Raw genomic sequence first — 24562 nt, forward strand, 5'->3', positions numbered from 1 at the left:
GGCTAGACGACGACTCGGTTACTGTTAAGGCAGCCCACTGAGCCCCACCATTGGACCCACAGGCTGGTGGCCTTGAATGTACAATACACATAAATGCCACTGAGACCTGAAGGTCACCTCCTTATTTACATAGCACATGATACTTTTTCAAAGTATTTTCATATCCATGATCTCATCTGAGCGTCACACCAAGGTCCTGTGGGGAAGCCAATCCCAGCAAATGGGAACATCAGCCACGTAGGACCGGGTGGGTGGCTTCCCTTCACATCTGTCTCTTCTGAAGCTTCCAATGCCACGTGGAGATCAGTGGTCACTCTCTGTACAGTGACCCTTCTAGAGCAGTGGTTTGCCCGCCACCTGTGAGCCTCCAATCTGACACAGCCATAGGCGGGCAAGTTCCTGAATGTACTTCTCCTTCATCCGGGCCAGACCTTCTCATATTTTCTCTTCTGTTTCTGTTCTAGTCTGCTATGCTGAGAAAAAACTGGCTGCCCAAGACGCATCAACGGGCCCCGGCCCGTGCTGGGAAAAGTGGCCTTGGGGTTTACGGGCTCGCTCGGCAGCACGTGTGGTGGGTCGGCGCCGACCGCGGACGGAGTCAGGCTGGGCCGCTCCACGCGGACACGCTTGGTAGAAAGGAACTTTGTGGTCGGGAAGAATACTGTTGCCTTTGGGAGCTAGTGAGTTCTAGAAGTGGGGGGTCACAGAACGGGTATCTGCTAAAGCACACACAGGTACTTTTGAAACAGAATAGGGAATTAGGGAGTCTTTGGCGTTAAGATAACGCTGGCTTTACCCAGTTGACAGTGAATAGGAAACACACTCACAAACCTTGTACTACAACGTCAGGTTTGACGGAGGTGGAAAATCTTCTGTTTAAGGGATCGATTTCCCCAGTGGCAAGGAATCCCTAGGAAAAGAGGGGCATTAACACTGTAAAATACTGAATGAAATTTCACCTTAAACCCAACTTGGAAAATAAAATACTTTAGGGCTCAAAATATTATTTTATTCATGTTTTTCAAGTCAATTGCTTATCCTCTCTGAAACACAGTACACCATTTAGATAGCCACTAAGAAACACATTGTGCCTTTGGCACCTAGCTCTCCGGGGCTAGTCACACACGCCACCGTCTCGTGTGACTGAAAAGAACAATGGTGACGCCTACCTCCTGAGCCCTTACTTCAGGCCGGGTCCTGTGCTGAGCCCCTGTATGTGTAAGGTCACATTCAGGCCTCGTGACAGGGAGGCATGGCTGTTAGCATTTGACAGGTGGGGAAACTGAGGTAATGCACTTAAGCTAGGTGGCAGAGAGGGACGTGGTCCTGGGCTGACTGTCCTGAAACACAAAGCTCCCCTCCGTGCTTGCACAGTGTGCTGTTTGAATACGGATCGCCTCGCATCTGCTATAAATGACCAGAGTCCTCAGCGAGGGCATCAAGGTGCTCTGGGAGTTCTGAGAAGGAATCGGACCTAGATGAAGGCCTTTCCAGTGGAGAGAAGGCCACGGGAGCAGAGTTGTTTGTTCCTCATCTCACTGACCCAGAAATCAGAGCTAGAAAGTGTAGCAGAAATGATCAAGCCCAGCCTCTTTACTTTACAGATGAGGAAACTGAGGCTCACTAGGTCAGGGAGCTAGTCAGAGGCAGAGCTGGCTTTCCAAGAGACAGACGCAGTTTTCCCTAATAAAGACAGAAGCAGAAGACACAGCCCCTATCCCCAAGGACATGACCATGAAATCGAGGAGGTGATCACAGCCATGAAACAAGTGGCCCACCTCAGCACCCATAGCTCCTAAGGGCCACTTCCACTGCGACAGCTGTACTTTCAGTCTTCTTTTACACACTGGGAACCCCGGTGGTATGGGACCCACAACTCACCCCTCCACGCTCCCCACTTATAGAGTCTGGCAGAACACACAGGACTGGGCCCGCCTAACAGGCTGGAGCTCCCAGCTCCTGGACTCTTTGGTCCACTCCTCTCTCCAGGGGCCCAGAGTAGTCAGCTGGGAAGAGCCTCTGAAGACAGATGAACCCATCTGATAACATCACCGTAGATCGTCTACACCATCGCCCCACCCCATCCCCCACCGGGGAGGTGGATTCATTTTTACTTGGCACAAAAGCATTTCCACTTTAAAAACTTAAGCCTGGGGGCAAGAACATGTTTAACAGGAAGAAATGAGTCAGCGATAGTAGACCTTCTACGTGAGGGGGTTGTGGGCGGAGGGAACGCCTGACACAAAATTCACCGCAGAAAAACCAGCCCCTGCCCCTCCACGTAGAGAACACTGCAGAGTCACTCTGCGGCCGGTGGCCGGGACTGTGCCAGGGGTGGCCAGAAGCAGACTTAGCAGCTTCCACAAACCTGATCTTTCACACATGTGCTGATCCTGACTGGGTAGCTTCTGGTCTCCTGCTGAAGGTCAACTCAACCTGGCTCCAGCCACAGACCAGGAACACAGGGGTGGGGGTGGCGGGGGGTGAAGGGAGCGCTTGGCATGCAGCGGACTCTGAAGTGGTTTAGTGCAAACACAGACACACAAGCCCAGGCGGCAAGCCTCAGAGACGACCCACTCCAGCTGACTTTACAACTATGAGGTGCCAAAGACATTCACGGCCACATGGGGCAGAGAGCCCCTATGCTCCTCTGGGCTCCCCTATACCTCAAATCAGATGGTTTCCAGCCTATGAAGTCCCCAAGTCCCGTACCTCTGCCAACAGTGAGCTGAGAATGTACAGGGACTGACCCCACAGATGGGGCAGCTTTCCCAGAGGGACTCTGTCCACTGTGTGGGGATTCTTATACTCTTCGTCAACCTGGCAAAAACAGAAAAACCCAAAGTCAGAATGTCAGAGGATAAAAAGGCCAATGTTCCTGTCTGTTGGGGAGTGCACCGAGAATTTGCAAAATGCCACTCGTTCGGTCCTCCAGGCCAATTCTGTGTGAGAGCTGCGACAGGGAGGCCACGGCGCTAAGACCTCTGTGTGGGGGCCACAGGGCTCAGTGCAGCGGAAGCGGAGCTCAAATCCAGGCCTGAGTCCAGCCAGTGCTCTGCCCACAAGCACACTGAGGGCAGAAGGCAGAGACAGGCGCACGAAGCCTGGCCTGCCTTCTCTGAGCACAGCTCTGGGCAACGAGGTTTCGCAGCTCCTGCTTACACTTGTCTGTGTGGTGGGTACAATGATCTAAAACATCACCCTACAGCCACCGCGGGGCATCGCTGGAAGCGACGTCGGCTTTCTCCCTTCTCGTTATCCTCAGGGGCTCATAAACTCTGTGTGCCTATGCAAGAAAATTACCAGAAGGTGGCACTATTTATTGAGGAAAATAGTACTGTACTATCACACCACTAGCTTTCCATCAGGGCCTCCACAAGCTGGATCCACTGGGGGCATCTCACTCACCAAAACAAGCTACAGCTGTTTTTCGGATGGACAGCACTGGCTACACATTGTAAAAGTTAGTCTGCAATTTTCTCTGTTGTTAACTCCACGCTGACCTTTGTATTTTTTTTTTTTTAAGCAAACTCTACCCCCATTGTGGGACTCAAACTCACGACCCCGAGATCAAGAGTCAGTTGCTCTACTGACTGAGCCAGCCAGGTGCTCCTGACCTTTGGGTTTCTCGCCATTACAACATTGTAGGGGTAATGTTAGTGACCACTTTTTCCCTCCGGAAAACAAAGTAACTGAAGAAATCCTTCTCCAAAAGGGAAAAATCACACCGCGAGGGGAGTCATACTCTGCTTGTGGATGAATCAGTGATGTTATTAATAGACTGTAAAAATGTGCTGCAGTAGTAAACGTTAAGAAGAACTTAAACCCGTAAACTGAAGAGAATTAAAACATGTCAGCAATCAAATAATCAAATAGGATAATAGGTGGCAGGAGAGTCTCTAAAATGTCAGAGTTGGTTGTCTTCGGGTAGTCAGAGTAGAGATAAAATATGTTCTTTCTACAGAATCCTGGGTGTTTTGCAGTGTACAGTTTGCTCTCACAATCCGATTGGCTGTTAAGGCTATTTGAAATGTAAGCAGTGTTAAGAAACACTGCGAAGACCTCAAAAGAGAAATAGCTGACGCAAAGCACAGAAGGCAAAGTGTCTGGATCGAAAGACAACTTGGCTCTGGCCTCCCCTGACCCATGCGCCAGGCTCCTGCCTCCCTGTGGCGGTGTTGGGGATCCCCCCCCAGCCCCCTCGTACTTCTGATGCCCTTGCAGGTCCTCTAACACACTTGGCCTTTGCAGCGCCACTCCTGTGCCTGCCTTCCATTTCCCAGACCAGCTCCTCCACCCCCCACTAGCCTGCAACCTCACAGAGGCAGAGCTGGCACTGTAACCCCTTTGTGCCCCATACCTAGCTTGGTGTTTTAGAAACCACTTCCGGAAAAAAAGCGTTAGGTCTGAAAGGGGGATTAAAAATACCCAAAGGCCAAGTATGAACCCACTTCGTTCTAGATAGCAGTGCTTGGTTACCTTGTTAGGTGGGATGGCATACAGTTCTGGCACCAGGTGGATCCCGTTCTTGCCTCTGATTAATATTCCCTCCAGGGCCTCTCGGTATTCTTGCACCTGGAAAATAGCCCCATCCCCACAACAGCACGAGAGAGGCGTCGTTAATACTGCCATGGGAGTACATCACAGAAAAACACCTCTCTTGGCAACAGATTTTTAGTAGGACAAAGGGTCAAGAAATGCACGAACTCCTTCCAGTTACGGAGTGCAGGGGGTACTAGGACTCCTGCTGACAACAAGGTTAGAAGGAGCTGAAGGCACTGGCCTTTTCCGTGTTGTCTTTAACTCACGACTTCAATATTTCACCCTTACCTTCTCACATATGTAAATTTTGTCTCACCAGCGAGACTATATAAGCTTCCTAGAGTGGAGGCCAGACCTTAAGCAGGGCATCCCATTTCTACCTGGCAGTAGTTTTCCACTTAAAAGGCCCTCATTCGAGCACTTATTGCTCAGGAAATGTTTGCAAAACGCACCTGATGTGAGGAAAAGAGTGTATGTACTATGACGCACGTACCCCGGTTCTTGGGACGCACTGCTCGATATAATAAAAGCTGTTGATGTAAACATTTCCATTCAATTAAAAAGGCGGTGAAAAAAAACAACAACAAAACCTACGTACGAAAAGGAAACAGACAAAAGAGGGAAAACCCTTAAGCAGCCACCCAGCTGTTGAACACGTTTCATCTTAGGAAAGTCTAGTCAAACACCTTCTAGATCTCATTTCCTTTTCTTTTGGAATTTGTGGACAGCAAAATCTGACCAGGGGTGCGTCATTTTTTAAAGGTCATTGGGCAGCAAGTGGAAAAGACAGAAGAAGCATAAGAGTAGTAAATTCTGTGAGACTGAGAAAATAAGGTCCTAAACACATTCTTTTTTGTCTTCTCAGCTTTTTTGTTTGTTTGTTTCTAATAATTACCAAGTTTCCTCACAATTGAAATTCTAACTCAATCCTTTTGAAATCTTTCAGTTCTGGGATAAATAGACAAAAAACATAAGACCCAAGATAATTGCTAAAGCGTTTAACAGTAAGAATCAACAATGGGGAGAACATTAACATTTCAAGCTTACTACCATGTTGGGGAGGAAGAATTTTCTCTGCCCTTCAAGGTCCTTCTAGCTGAACTAAGAATCAAACTGACATAAGACAGATGAACAGGAGAAAAATCAAACTGAGTTACATATGTACGGGGAATCTACACAGATGGGATATTCCGAAGACAGTGAGGCACCATGAGGCTTACCTGAGCTCCTGAGCTCAGGAGAGGGGTGGGGGTCTGAAGACACAAAGGGAAGGAAGAGTATTTGCAGGAAGGTGAGAGGAGACGTTTGGAAAACAAAGGTGGCCCTGCAATGCACATAAGTTTCTTAAGTAAAGAGGAATCTGTGTCAGTAGCTCTCTTGCTGGTACAGACAGGCGGTTGAGCGGGAGGTAAAAAGCTTTACCCAAATCTACTGGGTTTTGATTACTTTTAACTCAAGACAGTGTTCATGCCAAAGTGGCCCATCTTGGGGCGGCCCGCCCTAGGCCCCTATAGCCACTTTTGAAACCACTCTCAGAATTTCTGAGCAGAGGCAAGTTTCAAAACCAAAACAAACCTTGAATTGCTCATCCCACCCCAGTACCTGTGGTCTGAACAGGTTAAGAAAACACTAAAGTGTTTGAGTCTGTCAGTCATTCACGTAAGCTTCATGAGGACGGGTCTGTTCTACTTACCAACATATGAACGGCAGCAAATGCTGAAGAAATCTGTCTCGAACAAATGCATGTTACACGAACAAATCTTTACTCGACACTTACTACGTACTAGACACAGGGAATGCAGTAGTGAACTGGACAGAGACCACCCCTACCAGGGTGCTCTGACAGGTAAGTGGGAGACTAAATACGGCTATAGGTGCCATACTGTGGTAAGTGCTCTGGGGTAGATAAAAGGGGCATCAATCCAGTGTTTAGGGTCAGAGAAGGCTTTCTGAAAGATGAGACATCTACAGCAAATCAAGCGGAGAGAAAGACGGCTGAGGGAGAAAAGCAGGGCCTGGGCACTTGAGAAGGGGAGACAGCATGGCCTTTTCGGAGGACTGAAAGGGTTTCAGGGCGCTCACCCCACAGAACTCAAGGAAGTAAGTAGGCAGTAAAAAATCCGGCCAGATTTTATGGGGCCCTACAAAACAGAAGAACTTGTACTTCATCCCAAGGCAAGCAGGAGCCTTTCAAAGCTTTTAAGCAAGGCAGTAGCATAATCTAATTTGCCTTTTAATAAGATGCCCCTGGCAACCAGTATAGAGAAACAGCAGGGAGTGAGGCTGGAGGCTGGGAACCCACTAGAATGCTGTTACATTAAATAAGATGTTAGCTGAGAGTACCCTCATACTAGAGCTGAAGAAACAAAAGCCTAGGCTGGTCGGAAAAAAGCAAGAGAACAACTAAATCTGTTTTTGGTCGACCGTGCAGTCCCCTCCCCTTGAATGTGGCATGGCCCTTTAAACAACAGAATGCAACAGAAGGGACACTGCCAATTCAGGGCCTACACCTTAAGAAAGCTTGGGAGCTCTTGCTTTTGCATTCTGGGGTAAGACGACCACCCTGTAAAAAGCCTAGCTACTCAGACACTACAATTCTGTGAGAAGCCCAAGTTAGCCACATGGAGACGAAGCAAGGCCTGAGCCAAGAGCCCAGCCGAGCTCCCAGCCAAGAGCCAGCATCGAGCTGCCAGCCACGTAAGTGAGGCCATGTCAGAAGCAGATCCTCCAAGCCCCCATGAACCAGCTGACACCAAGTGAAGCCGAGACAACCTGTCCCTGCCGAGTCCTGCCCAAATTGTAGAATCACGAGCAAATAAAATAGCTGTTGCTTTAATTCACTACATTTTGGGAAAACCTGTTAAGCGTCAACAGATAACTGATACAGTGCTCTAAATTCTTGCATAACCTTATGTTCTAATAACACTCAGCACATGGAGGGAATGAAAATGCTGATTATCAGCACAGCACCCAGCATATTCTCACCTGAATGGCGTCCCCAGTGAAGACCCCATCTATTATGAAATACGTCCAGAACACAGGCCACTCACATTCAATGTTTTCAAAGAGCTTGAGCTCAGCTGGGTCATAATGCAATCGGTTTGGGTCCTGGAATCAAACAGGAAACCTTCTGAAGGGTGCTGTCAGATCACATATATAATACTACCGTGCCTCACCGGGTTTCCCTCGCCTTCTGAATCACTACAGCTCTGTGGCTACCAGGATAAGGAGTCGGCTATAATGGGGAGATGCTATTTCTGGCAGTTTTCCGTGGTAAAATTTCAGAAAAGTCTATCAGAAATGTACACAAGACTCCTTGGTGGTATATTATATTAAGCTTCCTAGATCGCTAACAAATAAATAGCAGTTTGCCTATCACAGTGCTCAGCAGACTATCTGTTTCACTGAAATCACTCCGTCAGTTACGATGGCAAAGAAACTCGCGAGGGAGGCCACAGTTGCTCTTTAACGCATCGCGTGAGCCACAGAACCGTTTGTCCTTGTCTACAGGCTGGTTTTAAACCACCAGCTTGCTGTCCTGACGATCTTATTATTGTACTCCCTAACGCCAGCCTTGCTGTCTCCAAAATTAAGACTTCCCCGTCCAATACTCTAACATGCAATTTTATAATCAAGAGACGGAGAACACCACAGTGCTGATTTAAATATGAAGCAGTTAAGGAACCAGAAGAAACAATATTTAAATACAACCTCTCTTGGGGTTTTATAACCATCTCGAAGGAAGCGACAGCATCCATAACGCCCCTAAGAAGATAAAGGAAAAAAAGTGCATTTGACGAAGGAGAAGAATTTGTCTTTTTATGTTGATTCAAGTTGGCCCTTCACCCCCCTTCCCATGAATCTTTTTTTTTTTTTTAGATTTTTTATTTATTTGACAGAGATAGCCAGTGAGACAGGGAACACAGCAAGGGGGAGTGGGAGAGGAAGAAGCAGGCTCCCAGCGGAGGAGCCCGATGTGGGACTCGATCCCGGGACGCTGGGATCATGCCCCGAGCCGAAGGCAGACGCCTAACGACTGCGCTACCCAGGCACCCCCCCCATGAATCTTTTTTAACGAAACATGTACCGAGTGCTCTTTGTGATCAATACAAGAAGTTATTTTTAAGTAATAAGCCAAGTAAATTCAGGGTTGACCAGTGCTGCGGAGGGAATGCCAGAACTTTCCGTTAGAGTATCAGGGCTGGGACAGTAATCGCTCAGAGTTCACAGAATGACAGCCCTTCATCCCGACTGGCTGTGTCAGGCAAAGATGCAGAGGGACTCTCATTGCTTGCGGAAGCCACCAGGGCAGATACCTGGATAGGACTACTTGGACTTGAAAGACTGGAAGCCAAAAGGACATTCCAGACTCCTCACAATTAGCCTCTGGACGCAAAGAAGCAGGGCGGCGAGGTGAGGCAGGGGTGGGGTGGGGTGGGTGGGGCTCCCTCAGGCCTAGGGCTCTTGCTGCAGGTTTTCCTGCTGCAGGCTCCAGTGTTGCTCTCCAGCTTCCTGGGTGTTAAGAAAGCAGGGCAGAGGCACTGAGCTCTCGATCGGCCTCCCTAGTCCCTGGATTGCAGTGTTGGGTGTCCATTCCCCAGTTTCTTAAGTGCATGGGGGTGCCTTAAGCACCGGCTGCAGAGGCCAGCGCACGGCTAGCGGCCAGCGCCATAGAGTGCCGGGAGTTCAGGGGAGGCCCGGCCAAGAACCCGCTCCTCTTTAAACACTGCATTCCCTGCATGGACTGCCTGCCTACTGGGACAAGCTAAAAGAGCGTCCTTTTTCTCCACTAAACCGTGAGACAGCTTCTTTGGAGATATGACTGGAGACCCTTCAACCCCTTATATCCAAGGGCTAAAAGCATTTTTAACGGAATCTAAGTAGATCATCAACACGAAGATTTTGGCTTAAGGAACTTTTTTTTTTTTTTTTTTTTTTTTTTTTTTTTAAGAAAACTCACCTTCTTGATCATTTTACTGAGAAGTTCAGTTGCCTGGGCTATTTAGTAACATTCTCAGTTTGGTATATTGTGTCATAGGTCCTGCATTTCGCCTCAGAGCAGGAATTTTCTGAAGCTCAGTTTAACTTGGGGATTGCCAAGTCCCCAGAAATTGTGTGTAAGGTTGGAGGATATTGGGGCGTGTGCATTTGTTTCTGGCAGGGACCTTCGAGCTTTCAAGAGCTTCGCAAAGAAGCCTATGGTCTCTAAAGGGTTAAGAAGCTGCTTTAGAAGTACAGGAGGGGTACGGATCGGGGTTCAAAGGTGCTGGCCTGAGTTCACGCTCTGCTGTCAGAAAAAGAACTAGAGCCCTTGATCACTCTGAGACTGCTTTCTCACCCGTGTATGCAGCTTTCGATCCCGCACTCTGAGTCCACTTAGATAAACCAAGCCATGGACCTCATGGAGAACGGAGGCCTGGGTGCACTGCTCCGTGTCATCATGAAAGGGACACTTAACACAGGGCAGAAGAGCACCGGCATGACCAACACTTACCTGGAGCTTGGAAATAATTTCATTTTTGGTCACATTCACGAGGTTCACATCTTCCACTGCAAAGGCCGGGAAAGAGATAATGGAAAGAAGTCCAGCGTCAATCTCCTTAGACGTTGATGCTCTTGGCAGCATGGAGAACAGAATAGACTGAATGAGAAACAAAGATGTGGCTTGAACCTGGGAAGCATCAACAGTTGCATACAGTATCTAGAGCCCATGACCTCAGCCCCAAGGAACATTTGAATGAGTTTGCCAATTTTGAGTAGAGCTTTTTCCTACCAATATGGCCCCTGTTGGGGGACCTCACCTGCCCAGCCAATGATTCCTGTTCCTTGTGGGAGAAAAGAGGATCGGGAAGAGCACGGTATTGCTCAGAGCCCATGCTGAGAACTGCTGGTCTCCCTACCTTGGGGGCCTTCTGTTGACCTTGCTGTATCTTTTGGACAGGCAGGGGAGGAACTAAGGGCTACTACATCAGCAGGCCAGGGTATCCTGGCTGTGAAGGTAAAGACAGAGAAGAATACACATACAGGGCCAGCACGGAGAAATGTCTGGCTTATGTGGAACGTGACTGGGTGATCCAGAACCCATGTGAAGGAGTCAAAGCCAAGAGACCACACCAACACTTAGGCAAAACAGTAAATAACAGAATTACTTTAGTCCTAGAACTAGGGTTACTTAGTGGCTCTATAATATAGCCTCAATTATAAGGTGGTTGGATTAGACAGTGTAAACGAAGGGAAGGTGAAATGATAAGTTTGGGATGGGGAGGGAGCTGACATTGGGATCTAACGTGTACAGATATGGGGCTAGAGCCCTGGAAACGTAAACGTATTAAATCTCATATAAACATGGTTAGCTACATTAATTGATTTTCAGATGTTAAACCAATTTTGCATTCCTAGAATAAACCCCATTTGGTCATGCTAAAAATTTTTTTCCATTTTGTAAAGAAGGAATTTGGATACTATGTCCAGTTCACACATGAGGGCTGAGACGCAGACACAGAGACTCGTGTGACAGAGCGAGGATTCTAAGCCAGGCCCAGCTGGCTACAGAGCTCAGTTTCCACTAGGGACAGCCATTATTAAGCTGCAGATCAGCTCAACTCTATCAAACTGTAGCCCAAGAAACAGCAGATTCCCCATTAAGGACAATTTAATGTGGGAAAATGGAGTTGCAAAGGGGGTAAAGATGGGGGACCCTTCAGCTTCTGAATAAAGCTTCATTTTCTCAAGCGACCTGACCTCCAAGCCCAATTCTTTAACTACCTGCTCTCCCTGAGGCTCTCTGCCTGCAAACATGCGCTCCCTCCAGAAGCTGTCTGCTAACAAGTTTACACGGCTCTCACTCCCACAAGCCCAGCACGGGACGTGGCACACAGTAGGTCTCACTAAGTAAGAGTTTGCTGACTGACCAGCAATGGGTGACCTACTGTCTGCTTAGTGGAGTCCCCTAACCTGCAACAAATCCCTCCTTTCTCTGACCTGTATTTCATGCCGGTTCTACTAATTTGCCATTTCAACCATCTCATCTCTCCTCCACTATCCTTTCAGCCCATCTCCACCCCTCCCCAAGTGAACTACTGCTTGCTGGTCATTCAATTTGGTGGCATCACGAAAGAAGCCTGACAGAAAACCACCTATATGCTCAAGAAACCGACCAGATTTTGCCTCCAGACAAGCAAGGCTGCTGTGATTGTTGACTCCATATATACACCTCGCCGTCATTGTGTCTTAGGTTTACATAGTACTTCTCAGCTTACGGAGTGTTCTGATGAACTAAGTTGATTTACTCTGATTCTTACAACCACCCTGTGTGACAGGAGGGGAAGGTGCCAGTATGCCCATTTTATGAAGGAGGAAACTGAAGCTCAAGAAGCCAACTACCACCAAGCTAGAAAGGTGAGGAGTGTGGGGCGCCTGGCTGGCTCAGTCGGTGGAGCACAGACTCTTGATCTCGGGGTCGGGAGTTCGAGCCCCATGTTGGGTGTAGAGATTACTTAAAAATAAATCGAAAGAAAGAAAGAAAAGAAAAAGGAAAGAAAAGAAAGGAAAGGAAAGGAAAGGAAAGGAAAGAAAAGAAAAGAAAAGAAAAGAAAAGAAAAGAAAAGAAAAGAAAAGAAAAAAGAAAGGTGAGGAATGTGACCTGGAGTCCAGGTCTTCTACTCCGTCAGTCTCCTTCTCTCCTGTCCAGACCGTGAGAGCTGAGGCTGTTACCTGGCAGTGTTCGACATCATCAGGCAGGACATGGATCACGGACTTGCGTCCTCCGTGGGCTCCAAAAAGGTCCAGTTCATCAATTGCCTCAAGAGCTGCCTACAAGCACAGGTATGAATCACTTTTTCTTTCTAGTAAACATACATTCGCATATCCAGTTCCCCCCTTTCCCATTAAGCGATCTAGCATACATGTTTTCCCAAAGGGGATGAAACACACATCTTTAAAATTCAGCTAAAGTGTCCTATAGACATGTTCTATCCTTATTTTCAGTGGAATCAGGCCTTTCCTGTACATTGCTGCTCTTTGCAGAAACAAGAAAGAGAAAATAGACAAATATTTCCCCAAATGAAGTCAGTACTCGACTGAGAAATCAAATATTAACAAGTTCATAACATTGGCGGTGGGGTGGAGGGCACTAAGTGCATGAACAGCTTTCTTTCACCTATTTGTGTTAATTCTAACATTAGCATGTCTGCCGTTTGAAGTTAATTTAGTATTAAGCATGTTTTCTGTCAGTTGACCTTCACAGAACATATTTATCGTTGCTTTGAAAATTCTAGCTCTAGAGTCTGTATTCTATCCAAGGATACACTTCAGTCTTCAGCATGAGGGAGGGAGGGAGGCACGTGAAATGTCTAGGACAACCGATGTAAACTGGTGGCTGGAGGACTGAATCTGCCCCACAGCCATGTTCTGTTCGGCCTGAAGAAATTTTTAAAATGATTTTGAATTGGAATTCCTTTAGAGAACGTTCCCAGTGTCCCCAGTACCCTTCGATATTTTTCTATCTGGCCAGCTTCACTTGTTTTGTGTTACTTGCCTGACCTGACCCCACAGACTTTTGAACTTGTAAGCCCTGCCCTACAAAGAGGTCATATTCTTCAGCCTTCTTTATGATCCAGAAAAGAAGACTGGACGTCACACATCCAGGTGCTCAGACAACAGCGAGAGCTTAGACCTGTGGGTGATGATAATGGATAATGAGGAAGGAGGGCGCTTAATTTGGCTCATGCACATTTCAGGGTAGGAAACCTACATTCTTTACCTATAATCTCAGTCAGCTGGGGTGTATGTGCCACTTGAATTTCATATTTGCGGCAGACTTTTGAAAGATATGCTATCAGATTAAATCCAAACCCCTAAAGATGAGAACCAAATCAAAGCAGTAGAAATGCACAGAAGGAAGAATAAAGAGGTGAAGAGGGTCACCTTGGCCATTCCTACAGAGCTTGCATTCAATTCCGGAATGCCCTGATTAGTCTTATCTCCCCGTTCCCACATTCCATAATCCTGCGGAAGAAAAAGGTAGTAATCAGAGCAGGAAAAAGAGGTATAGGAGAAGTGCTATGGAAAAATAATTTCTTTATGTTATCACAGGCACAACGAAACATGAATCTCTCTTCTCCGAGGTTACTGAATTCATGGCTTTATATACTCAGGCTGCGCTCATCCTCAATTTCACTTCATTGGACCTCCATGCAGAATTTTGCAAATACTCAAGTGGAACAAAAATGCATGCAAAAACACTCTCGATTTTCTTATTCTTGAAAGTTATCAATCTGTAAGAAACTCTTGATTTGTAGAGAACAAAATGTTTTATCTTCAAATCAAATGAAATGCTACCCCTCTATTTAGCTGATTCCTTTGAACTTAAATTGTAAGATAGAAAAAAGAAACTTTAACAAATGTATTATAACTACTGGAGGCCAACCAAACCATTTAATATCATTTAATACCTATTTCTAGGGTTACCTCTTGGGGAAAAATGCTGAGCAAGTAACAGAGGCCAAAATCAAAACTGAGCCACAGAATACCGAACTTTCTTGGTCTTTTAAAACTAATTATTGTGAAGTGGCTCAGAACACTCCATCCATACAGAAGATGTGATCCGTGCATACCTAACTTTTATAATTCTTATTTTCACTGAAGAAAGGCAAGCACTGGATACTGTTTTGAAATAATGCTGCATGCACTACTGAAAAGTTACAAGCCAACAAGAACAGGACCACTGCCGGGGGCGCCTGCCTTCGGCCTAGGGCGTGATCCCAGGGTCCTGGGATCGAGTCCCACATTGGGCTCCTCTGCTGGGAGCCTGCTTTTTCCTCTCCCACTCCCCCTGCTGTGCTCCCTCTCTCGCTGGCTGTCTCTCTGTTAAATAAATGAATGAATGAATGAATGAATGAATGAATGAATGAACGAACGAACAGGACCAGTGCCAAAATTTCAGTATTTATTACTTGATCTGCAAAGATGAACATTTCCAAAATGTGCAAATTTAAACTCAGGCATATCAGAGCGGCGTGAGACTGTTTCCTGCTGGCATGCCTCCTAGCTGAGCCCCAGGACTTGTTCCTTCAGTACTCCTCACATCTGGGCCTTTCCACATTCCAACCCATTCTCACTCCAAACCTGGACCCAAGTGACTCATCAAAAACTGCTCTGATCAGCTCACTCTACTGTGCAAGAATCTCAAATGACAAACTGCTATTCCCCAGTGGCGCCTGTCAAATCCCTGCGTCCGGCTACACCTCCGTTATGTGCCCTCCACCCCGGCACACCCACAAGCAGACTTTGGTTTCTAAGTCTCTGATACTCTGCTTGCAGGCGAAGTCTACTCCCTTCCCTCCGCATCCCCTCGCCCCAAGGACCCCTCCCACACTCAGAGCCCGTTCCTGCCTGGCACAGCTCCTGCTATTCCCGCCCCCTTCTGCTCATCCTCCAAGGTCCAACCAAAGTCCCACCCTTTCCACTCCTCGGGGTTCTTTAGACCTCAGCACTACTGACATTTTGAGCCAGACCATTCTTTGTTGTGGGGCTTTCCTGTGCACCGTGGGCCGTTGAGCAGACTCCCCCACCATCGCCCGCTAACCGCCAGTAGCCCCCTCCCCAGTGTGACAAGCAAAACCGTCTCCAGACGTTGCCAAATGTCCCCTGGGAGGGGAAGACCACCCCTCGTTGAAAATCGCCTCTTTAGACCTAGGTAGCCCTTGGACCCAACCTAGTCTGCCACCTATTTCTGTAAAGAAGGTCTATCTGGGCGGGACACAGCCACGCTCACGCATTCCCGTGTTGTCGATGGCTGCCTTTCTGCAACAAGGGCAGAGGTGAGAAGCAACAGGGACCATAGAGGCCAAAAAGCTATTTACTGTCTGGCCCTTTACAGAAAATGTTTGCTGACCCTGGCTTTCAAACATACTGGCTTTTTTATTTTATTTTATTTTTTTAAACCAAACCTTACCCTTCCTTTACTGCCCTTACAGTCAGCTTTGCACAGGTCAGTTGTTCTAGATGAACCAGAAGGGCATGAGGCTTTACCCGCCGTACAGACAGCAGCCTGGAGGCACTGGGCTTTATACACATTTACAGCCACCCATACCCGGCCTGGGGCACACATCTGGCTCTGGGCCCTCTGCCTGGGGGCTGCCTGGGGTGTCCCCATGGCACTGCAGCTCCTACTGACAAGCTGCTGCTGCCGCTCGTCACCCCGACTCAGGCTGGCCCCGTACCTGCCACAGGACATGTTAGGGTCTTATTTAAACAAGCACGGGGTGCCCGAGTGGCTCCGTCGGTTAAGCGTCTGACTTCGGCTCAGGTCATGATCCTGTGGTCCTGGGATCGAGCCCCACATTGGCGGCGGGGCGGGGGGGGGGGGGGCGTCCCTGCTCAGTGGGGAGCCTGCTTCTCCCTCTGCCTGCTGCTCCCCCTGCTTGTGCTCTCTGTCTGTGGCAAAAAAACAACTAAAAATCTTTTAAAATAAATAAAATAAGCATAAAGGATTCAGAGCATGTGGTGCATTCCAAAAACATCAACTCCTCAACTGGGTCCCAGGACAAAAGTGTGTCCTTTGTAGGCAGAAGTGACAATCTTAGAGCTCGAATCTTGCCGACCTTCTGATCAGCTCCAAATAGCCTGGCCCTCCAAGACCTGTAGGATTTTCGTTCTTTTGAACTGGGACACCTGAAAACCTGTCAGGGTTGATACTTACAGCAACTTTATAAGCAGCTTCTATGTAAAAAACGAGATTCTGTATGAAGGCCACCTCATCAAGTGTAAATATAATACGTAAACCTAGTGAAGAGAAACAAACAATGAAGTTACAGAGTTATGCTGTGAACAGAGACGCGTGAGCTGCCAATCCCAAATTACAAATATCACACCAGGAAAGAAATTCTTAGGGGCGCCTGGGTGGCTCAGTCGTTAAGCGTCTGCCTTCGGCTCAGGACGTGATCCCAGCGTTCTGGGATCGAGCCCTGCATTGGGCTCCCTGCTCAGCGGGAAGCCTGCTTCTTCCTCTCCCACTTCCCCCCTCTTGTGTTCCCTCTCTCGCTGCCTCTCTCTCTCTCTCTGTCAAATAAATAAATAAAATCTTTTTTTAAAAAAATTTAAAAAAAAAGAAAAGAAATTCTTGTACCCCCATTTTCATTTTTTTTTTCCCATTTTCATCTTTCTTACTAGGCATCAAAAATTAAATCTGAAGTAAATTGAAACACTTAGTGTCTAATCTCAGAAAGAGGAAGGAAGGCAGGCGGGTGTGCCTACGGGTAGAAAAGGCTGAAAGAGGTGTGGGGTCTTCTGGTAGTGTTGGATATGCGCAAAGACGTTTTCAAAAAGCACAAATTTTAGCCCAGAGCAACCAGACACTATTCTTATTCTTGAGTGAGCCAAAGGGTGGGTACCTTTCCCCTGTGGCAGATAGGTAAAGTAGAGCCCCCAAGTTCAAGAGACAGCCCTTGAGCTTGTGGGAAGGTGAGCTCCCCGGACCTCCCCAGGGGGCTGCATTGACTCGCTGAAGTAGGTTGTAATCAAGAGAGCTGGATTTTTGCTTGGGCCCTTGAATGTTTAGGTGATTATGGCAAATATACATATTTTAAAAGTATGGATTTTTGAAGCTGGTAGGGGTATGGTACGATCTGAACTCTTTCATCAATAGGGGAAGTTTAACTAGTAAACTGTTCAAAAAACAATTTGGTAATATATATAAGTAGCCTCTGAAGGATATCCAACAGAAGCCAAGTAGAGATGGGGTCAAAGCTGATATTGTGGGGCACCTGGGTGGCTCAGTCAAACAGCCAACTCTTGATTTCAGCTTGGGTCATGACCTCGGGGTCCCAGAATCAAGCCCCACATTGGGCTCCACGCTCAACAGAGAGTCTGCAGCGGAGGGGCACCTGGGTGGCTCAGTTGGTTGGGCATCTGCCTTCTGCTCAGGTCATGAACCTGGGGTCCTGGGATTGAGCCCCGCATCGGGCTCCCTGCTCAGTGGGGAGCCTGCTTCTCCCTCTGCCTCTGTCTGCCGCTCTCCCTACTTGTGCTCTGTCAAATAAATAAAATCTTGAAAAGAAAAGAAAAGAAAAGAAAAGAAAAGAAAAGAAAAGAAAAGAAAGAAAGAAAGAAAGAAAGAAAGAAAGAAAGAAAGAAAGAAAGAAGGAAAGAAGGAAAGAAGGAAAATAAATAAATTGGCAGTGGAATTTTTTTCTTTGTGTTTTGCTCTATTTCCCAAACTATTTACAGTGAGCTCATATTAATTTTCACAACCAAAAAATATTTTTTATAAATGTTTGGTTTATTCACAAAGCTATAACAATATCATTTACTGATTTCTGCTGTCTTTAGAGTTTCACATTTGCAGACTGAAATTCATGGGAAGCCTCTAACTCAGGTCAGTTTACTGGACTGGGGATAAGAACTCTGAGACACAGCAGCTAAACGACCTGACCCCCGGGGGCCATCGCAGCAGACTGTAGTGTGCAAGAGACCATTTGGTCAGAAACAGGCTGCACTCTGCAGCTCAGGAGGCCTGGTGTCCAAGCTGCCATGAAGCCAACAGCTTCCACGGCTGAGGAACAATGCTCATAGTCAGGGAGTTCTGGGCCCACTCCCAGCATGGAGGCTATGGACAGACTGCCCACTCTGGGCAGAAGTCATGTTGTTTGAATATAATTCGGATTTAATGAGGCTGGGTCTAGAAGAGGGCGTGAGAGGAAAAGGTGAGGGGCCAGGCCAGCTTTGGGATCAACCAGAGAGATGCTACCAGAGCTGGCTTGACAGCCCTTCGTCCTACAGGTCCTCAGAAAGCTGGCCATCGGCAGGTCACAGAGTCAATGTACATGATATGATGAAGACACACGCTTTTTCTTTACAGAAATAACTTATTTTGAATTTGGATCGATGCCTGCCCCTCCCCACCCTCTTCTGGATTACCACTCCCTGTGCAACGGGCTCCAGGGGCCCTGGCTCACCAGAGGCAGTCATCTGGGCCAGGAACAGGAGGAAGAGGGAGGTGGCATCCACCTGGAGGTGGCCCCACTGGTCGTCGCCCACCACGGTGCTGCAGGTGGCAGTGTTGTACTTGGCGTGCAAGCTGTCTTTGGTACTCTGAGTGTGCTTGAACTTCTCCACTTTATCCACCTGCGGGAGAGAGCAAGCCAGCTTCACGCGGTTAAGGGGTTCGTGGCTGGCAGAGGCCACACCCAGGGTCAATCCCTTGGGTCTAGCCCTCTTAGCTGCTGCCTCTGGGAGCCAGAGAGATGAAAGGCAGCGTATGTTCAGTACTGAGCACCACACGGAGGGGCTGTGCGGGGGATCCTTCGTGCCCACACCAGAAACGGCCCAGTCCAGGGGGATTTTAACAAGCTCTGCAGGGCGACGGGTCAAGCCAAAGGGTTTCCTTGTCCGCATATGCCCAGCAGCAGCTGTGACACATGGTAGGCGCTCAGCAAGAGGAAGAGGGAAGAAAGAGGACATATTTAAACTTCAGCTTCGGTTCCTTAGGTCAAAAGGAAGAGAGCACCTAGGGCTCTGAAGAGTAACCGGGCACAGGCTGCTGAAGGGTGGGGACAGTAGCATTCACTTTGGACTCTGTGCAGATCCTAGTACGATGTTCTGTGCATAGTGCAAGCTCAATGAATTATTTTATCTACCCCTCACTGAAAATGCCAGTAGATAGTAATGTCAAGTTTTAAACACTCAAGCCTTTCAACTCAAATGAAAAGAAACCCTTGTATAAACTTGACAGAATAAACAATACTCATGGCTGTCTGAGAATGGCTTTTAAAAACAATGATTTCTTCCCCATTTAACAAAAAGGGCACGCTCTCCTTCTACACAAGTAACTCTTCAAAAGAGATTGTGAGAAACAGGGTCCTTTGAGTCTGTGGTTTTATAGTATAATAAGATTACTGAAGATAATTTTAAAGGACAAAGTAAAAGTATTCTCAATTTCTCTTCCACTTGAGAAGAAAAGCTCAAAACACTTTAGGAGGGACGCCTGGGTGGCTCAGTCGGTTAAGTGTCTGCCTTCAGTTCAGGTCATGATCCCAGGGTCCTGGGATCGAGCCCCACATCAGGTTCCTTGCTCAGCGGGAACCTGCTTCTCCCTCTGCCTGTGCACTCGAGTGCTCACTCTCTCTCTCTCTCTCTCTCACAGATAAATAAAATCTTAAAAAACAAAACAAACAAAAAACGCTTTAGGAATGTCAGTTGTCACCATGAAAGTGACAAATGCCCACCCAGGTGACCTGAAAACACATTTGTCATTTTCTGCCTACCTGTCTCATCATGCACTGGAGAAGACCCCGCATCAGTTTCACCACGTTCTGTGGAAATAGAGTGGGATCAGTGACAAGGCCGGCTTCCCTGCTCCATGAAAACCACCTCCTCACCACATGGCCCGTAAGCCAGGGCTGCCCACAGACCTCCCTGAGAAGGCACACCCCGAGCATACACAAGCGTTCTGACTGTTGAGATTGTCTCCATGCCATCAGAAAGAAAGAAAATCCTGATGCAGTGACTTATCTCAAATAAAGGGGTTGGACCAGATGACACCTCTGGTTCTAAAACCCAGTGACTCCTCACTGGTATTTCGGCAAGACAGTTTTTATAAGCCTAGTACCCTGATGCTTAATTCTGATGTCACAATTCTTTTTTTTTGTTATGCCAAAGATGAATTGAGTCCACCATGTTTGCCCCACAGTAATGATGCTTCACCAAGAGTCTTCTGTGACACCATCACAAGACTATTAAGTAAAGTTCTTACAAAATGCAAGTAGCCGCCAAGGTTTCTTAATAACATGTACTGCAACCAACTATTACCATTATCATTATGAATAATAACAATAGTACTATGATAATCAGATGCTCTCTCCAGGCACTGTACAAAACCCTTGACCTGGATCGGATTCTGTCTAAGTCTCGCAACAACCTTATGAGGTGGGTGTTATTATCACCTCACTTTATAGACGAGGAACGTGAGGCTGAGAGAGATGAGGCAACATTGCTAAAGTCTTCCAGCAGGCAGGGGGTGGAGCAACAACAGAGCCCACACCCAGGGATCAGACTCCAGAGTTTGAGCTCTTAGTCAATTCGTTATAATGCCTCCCACTTCCTCTGCAATTCAGACCCATCAAAAGACCGGTCTTAATCCATCCTATTAAAAACATTATAAAACTAATTCACAAGTGGCTACAGAATGGGATATTCTGTAGGTCGAAGTAGCCCGGCTGAAAGACGATCCGATCCCCCCAGGACCATGAGCGTCTCTTCTCTTGTAGAATGTACGTGGTCTGCAGCGGAGGAAAATAGTGGAAGGCCACAAAAGTTAATTACCAGAGAAAAATCTGGAATGAATCATTCTTCAGATCCTTCTCCCTCTAAAATCCTAGGATTCTAGAATACAATCTCACTCTAGGACATAAACTCTTCTGAGGCAGAAAATGTTACCTCATAATAAGGTATAACTAACATTGTTATAATTAACATTTTCCACAGTGTATAGCACAAATATCTGTCAAATGACTTCCCCTCAAATAAAGTTATTTTCCATTATGAAGAAGCACGGTGATTCCCAACTGGGGGTGACATTCCCATCCCCCAGGGGTGGAGGAACATCTGGAAATGTGGGACTGGAGGCATTTTTATTGTCACCATGATGAAGGTGGGGCTTACCGGCATTTAGTGAGTTGGGCCCAGGGAGCCTAAGTGTCCTGCAATGCGTGGCACAGTCTTACACAACGAATAACTATACTTCCTACACCCCAAGGGCGATAGCAGCCCTGCTGAAGATCACGGGAAGATCCTGTGTTATCGTCCCTAATCAAGGGCAAGATCTCTCTTTAGTTATTAGCCACACTCGACACAACAATGTGGCCTGTTCGTGCCTCACTACTGTCAGTCATAGCACAACGGATCAGTCAGCTCCAGCCTGCATCAGAAAACGCTTACAGAGGAGAGGTACAGGGTATGTGCGTGTGTGCGTGTGTGTATAGAAAGGCAAGCTTTACTTTGGTTTTGTGTCAAAGGAGGACAGGAAGTTTGATGAACATCTACATTAAATTATTATGCGGCTAAAGAATGATTCACTTACATAATAACCATCCAACTTCTTGGAGGGGCACTCAGTGCTTGTGGTAAGCATATTTTAAAACTTCCTCTTGCCTTACCTCCAAGACTTGGTGATTTTATCAGTTTACACTCAGCATGTCTCGTCAAATCCAAACAGCGCTTCCCTTGCTCCCACAGACCGGCTTCCTCTGTTAGCTTCCCTGTTGCCGTCAAGGCTGCCTGCCGCTGCTGCCCACTTTGGTTGCTGTAACAAGCACTGACTGGGCTATGAGAACTCTCCCTGGACCTGATAACCCACTGGCTGTGAGGGTCAATGAAGAACATATGAATCAAACATAAACCCCCAAGGCTCTCATGCTAAGAGAACTACAGCGCTCTATGTCAATGCTCCCTACCTCAATGCTCTCACTCAAAACACTGTGAAAATACCTCCCGTGCTCAAGCGCACGTTATTTTCTGACATACTCAGTGATGGTCAATCTTTGCTTTGGTGAGTATGTCGGTTTCTGATTTTGGAAATCAAGAAAAGGACTTCATTGTGCCATACGGTAACACAGGCATGAATACTGGACACCACCAACGTGGTTCAAAATGAAAGGCGGACTGACTATAAATTCAACTGCTTTCGATAGTCAACTGACTGACTAGAGTCAACTGACTATAAATTCAAAAAAAACTGCCTTGGAGTGGTTCAGCCTAGACAGGAGTTTCTAAGGGCAACTCCAAAAATGTCTTAAGCAGTAGCAATACTGTTTGGATAAATACCCTTTCAACATGACTACTCCAGACTACTACACTTTGGAACGTCTATTGCTGGTGTGCTGGTTTTTTAAAAACAATGACACTTTGTATATAAGTATATATAAAATTGACAGGGCACGTGTGAGAGAAACGTAGCTAGTTAGAAATTTGGATGCTCTCTTTTCCTTTTCAGAATAGTGTGATTTTGGTTGTTTTTTTAAGGAGGGGAGAAAAAAAAATCTCAAAGAGAACGACCAAGGAAACCACCTAAGTGCCTCCATAAAATACTCTATAGCAGAAACGGAGGCGATGCCTACACCAAACTGTTCTGTACAGCTACTTCCAGACTTTTCAGTTTAAGGAAAAGGCGCTGAGCAGCCCAGACACGGCTGCCGGTCAGCATTACCTGCTCCAGCTCGTAGGCTTTGGCCTTGTCCTCGTCACGGTCGGCATTCTTGCGGTAGGCCATGCCCAGGCCCCACACGGCCAGAATGCTGTAGATGTTATCCCGCACCCAGGCATCCTTCTGCTCATGACTGGCCGACAGCAGCCCTGTGACAGGATTCTATTAGAGAAGAGACACAAAATGACTCAGCACCACCTTCACCCAGCTCTTGGCAAACGAATGCTCACCCTCAGGGGGCAAAATGAAGGCTGGGGTGAGGAGCAGAAATCGGAGTTCTAGTCCCTGCTCTGCCACCAACAGCATGATCTCGGGTGAGAAGGGACATCACTTTTCTGGGCTTTGGTTTCCTCATGCATATAATGGAAATATGAGACTAGAAAATCTCTAAGGAACCTTTTAACTCTGATGTTCTTATTCCTTTGCTTTCAAAACAGATCATACTGCTGTGACAAACAGAAGAAACAACAAATGCAAAAAGCCGACAAGACTTTTACAAATCTGTGTACTGAAGGCTTTAGGTCTTCTTCTGCCTCCATGTTTCCGCACCAGTTGGTGAAGCACTGAACCTGGGAGCAAGACACCCGGATGAAAAGTCCCACTCCACCAGTCTAGCTCTGTGGGCCAGAGGAAGCCGCCTACCCTAACTGGGCCTCCACGGCCTTGTCTGTGATCCAGACACTTCATATGCCTGAAAAGAAGGCACTGAGCAAGAGAACATCGGGGGTCCTATTTAGCTACGATATTTAAAAGGGCAGCTGAGTCACTAAAAAGCCAGATGTTCACACCAAAAAAGTATACACAATATTCATAACAGCATTATTTATAATAACCCAAAAGTGGAAACAACCCAAATGCCCATCAATTGATGAATGAACAAAATGTGGTCTCTACAAACAATGAAATATTAGTCAGCAGTAAAAAGGAAAGAAGTATTAATATATGCTACAGCACACATGAGCCTTGCAAACACTATGCTAAGTAAAAAAAAAAAACTGGTCACAGAGGACCACATATTGCATGATTCCGTTTATAAGAAATGTCCAGAACAGGCAAATCTGTAGAGATAGAAAGTAGATTAATGGTTGTCTAGGGCTGGGTTGGGGGTAGGATGGGAGGAAGTGGGGAGTGAGTAACTGTTAACAGGTTTCTTCCTTTCTGGGGGTGACCAAATTGTTCCAGAATTGATAGTGGTGACGATGCACAACTCTGGGAATATACTAAAAATCCTTACATTGTCTACTTTAAATAGATGAGTTACAAAAAAAAAAAATAGATGAGTTACATGATAAGTAAATTGTATTCCAATAAAGCTATTTTTCTTAAAAGCCAGTGCTAATAAACTCTGTGCCTAGAAATAAAATGGGTAAGGTAGAAAAAGAGTCACATAAAGACAAAACCTTGTTGACTTTTCCTGAAAATACGCAAAGAAATATGTACCTAATAAAATACATCTAATAAAATACAGAGCCTTGCCAGCTTGAACAAAATTAATCAAAAGGGTACTTAATTATTTACAAGAAGGCTCATGAAAAAAGTTGGGTACTTTCAAAATGATACTGCCATGGATATTAGGTGAAAAAACCTTGGCATAGTTTCAAATGGTCCCACATAAGGAATTAAATATTTGACTTTCTCCTTTAACTAACCTATGCCCTCTTCAAAAACATCTAAAACTCAACTGATACTGCCCTCAGGGGCAACAGCATTCTGTATTTTGACACCGTTCCACAGCCAACAATTACAAATCAATCATTTTAAAGTCTAGAAGTGAAGTCTAGAAATGGCTGAGTGAAGGTACAAGCCTTATTCCAACAGTGG

At 46.6% G+C, this 24562-nt stretch overlaps 1 protein-coding gene across 10 annotated transcripts in view; it reads right to left on the bottom strand.

Moving 5' to 3' along the window:
* The window catches only part of PHKA2 (phosphorylase kinase regulatory subunit alpha 2), a 74530-nt gene that overhangs the window by 25962 nt on the left and 24006 nt on the right, over positions 1-24562 (bottom strand). For all 10 annotated transcript variants that reach the window (XR_006407922.3, XM_048213451.2, XM_048213450.2 and 7 more), the window contains 12 exons: positions 22745-22903; positions 19806-19853; positions 18498-18666; positions 16244-16326; positions 13468-13548; positions 12256-12354; positions 10037-10183; positions 8254-8307; positions 7528-7650; positions 4480-4575; positions 2713-2820; positions 832-910 (listed from right to left, as the gene is read on the bottom strand). Coding sequence is in view for 9 of the 10 variants with exons in the window: in XM_048213451.2 (XP_048069408.1) it covers positions 832-910; positions 2713-2820; positions 4480-4575; positions 7528-7650; positions 8254-8307; positions 10037-10183; positions 12256-12354; positions 13468-13548; positions 16244-16326; positions 18498-18666; positions 19806-19853; positions 22745-22903 (1246 nt within the window). In the remaining variant the exon portion in view is untranslated. The remainder of the gene's footprint in view (positions 1-831; positions 911-2712; positions 2821-4479; positions 4576-7527; positions 7651-8253; positions 8308-10036; positions 10184-12255; positions 12355-13467; positions 13549-16243; positions 16327-18497; positions 18667-19805; positions 19854-22744; positions 22904-24562) is intronic.

Source organism: Ursus arctos, chromosome X, assembly GCF_023065955.2.
Source record: "Ursus arctos isolate Adak ecotype North America chromosome X, UrsArc2.0, whole genome shotgun sequence".
Taxonomy (NCBI): domain Eukaryota; kingdom Metazoa; phylum Chordata; class Mammalia; order Carnivora; family Ursidae; genus Ursus; species Ursus arctos.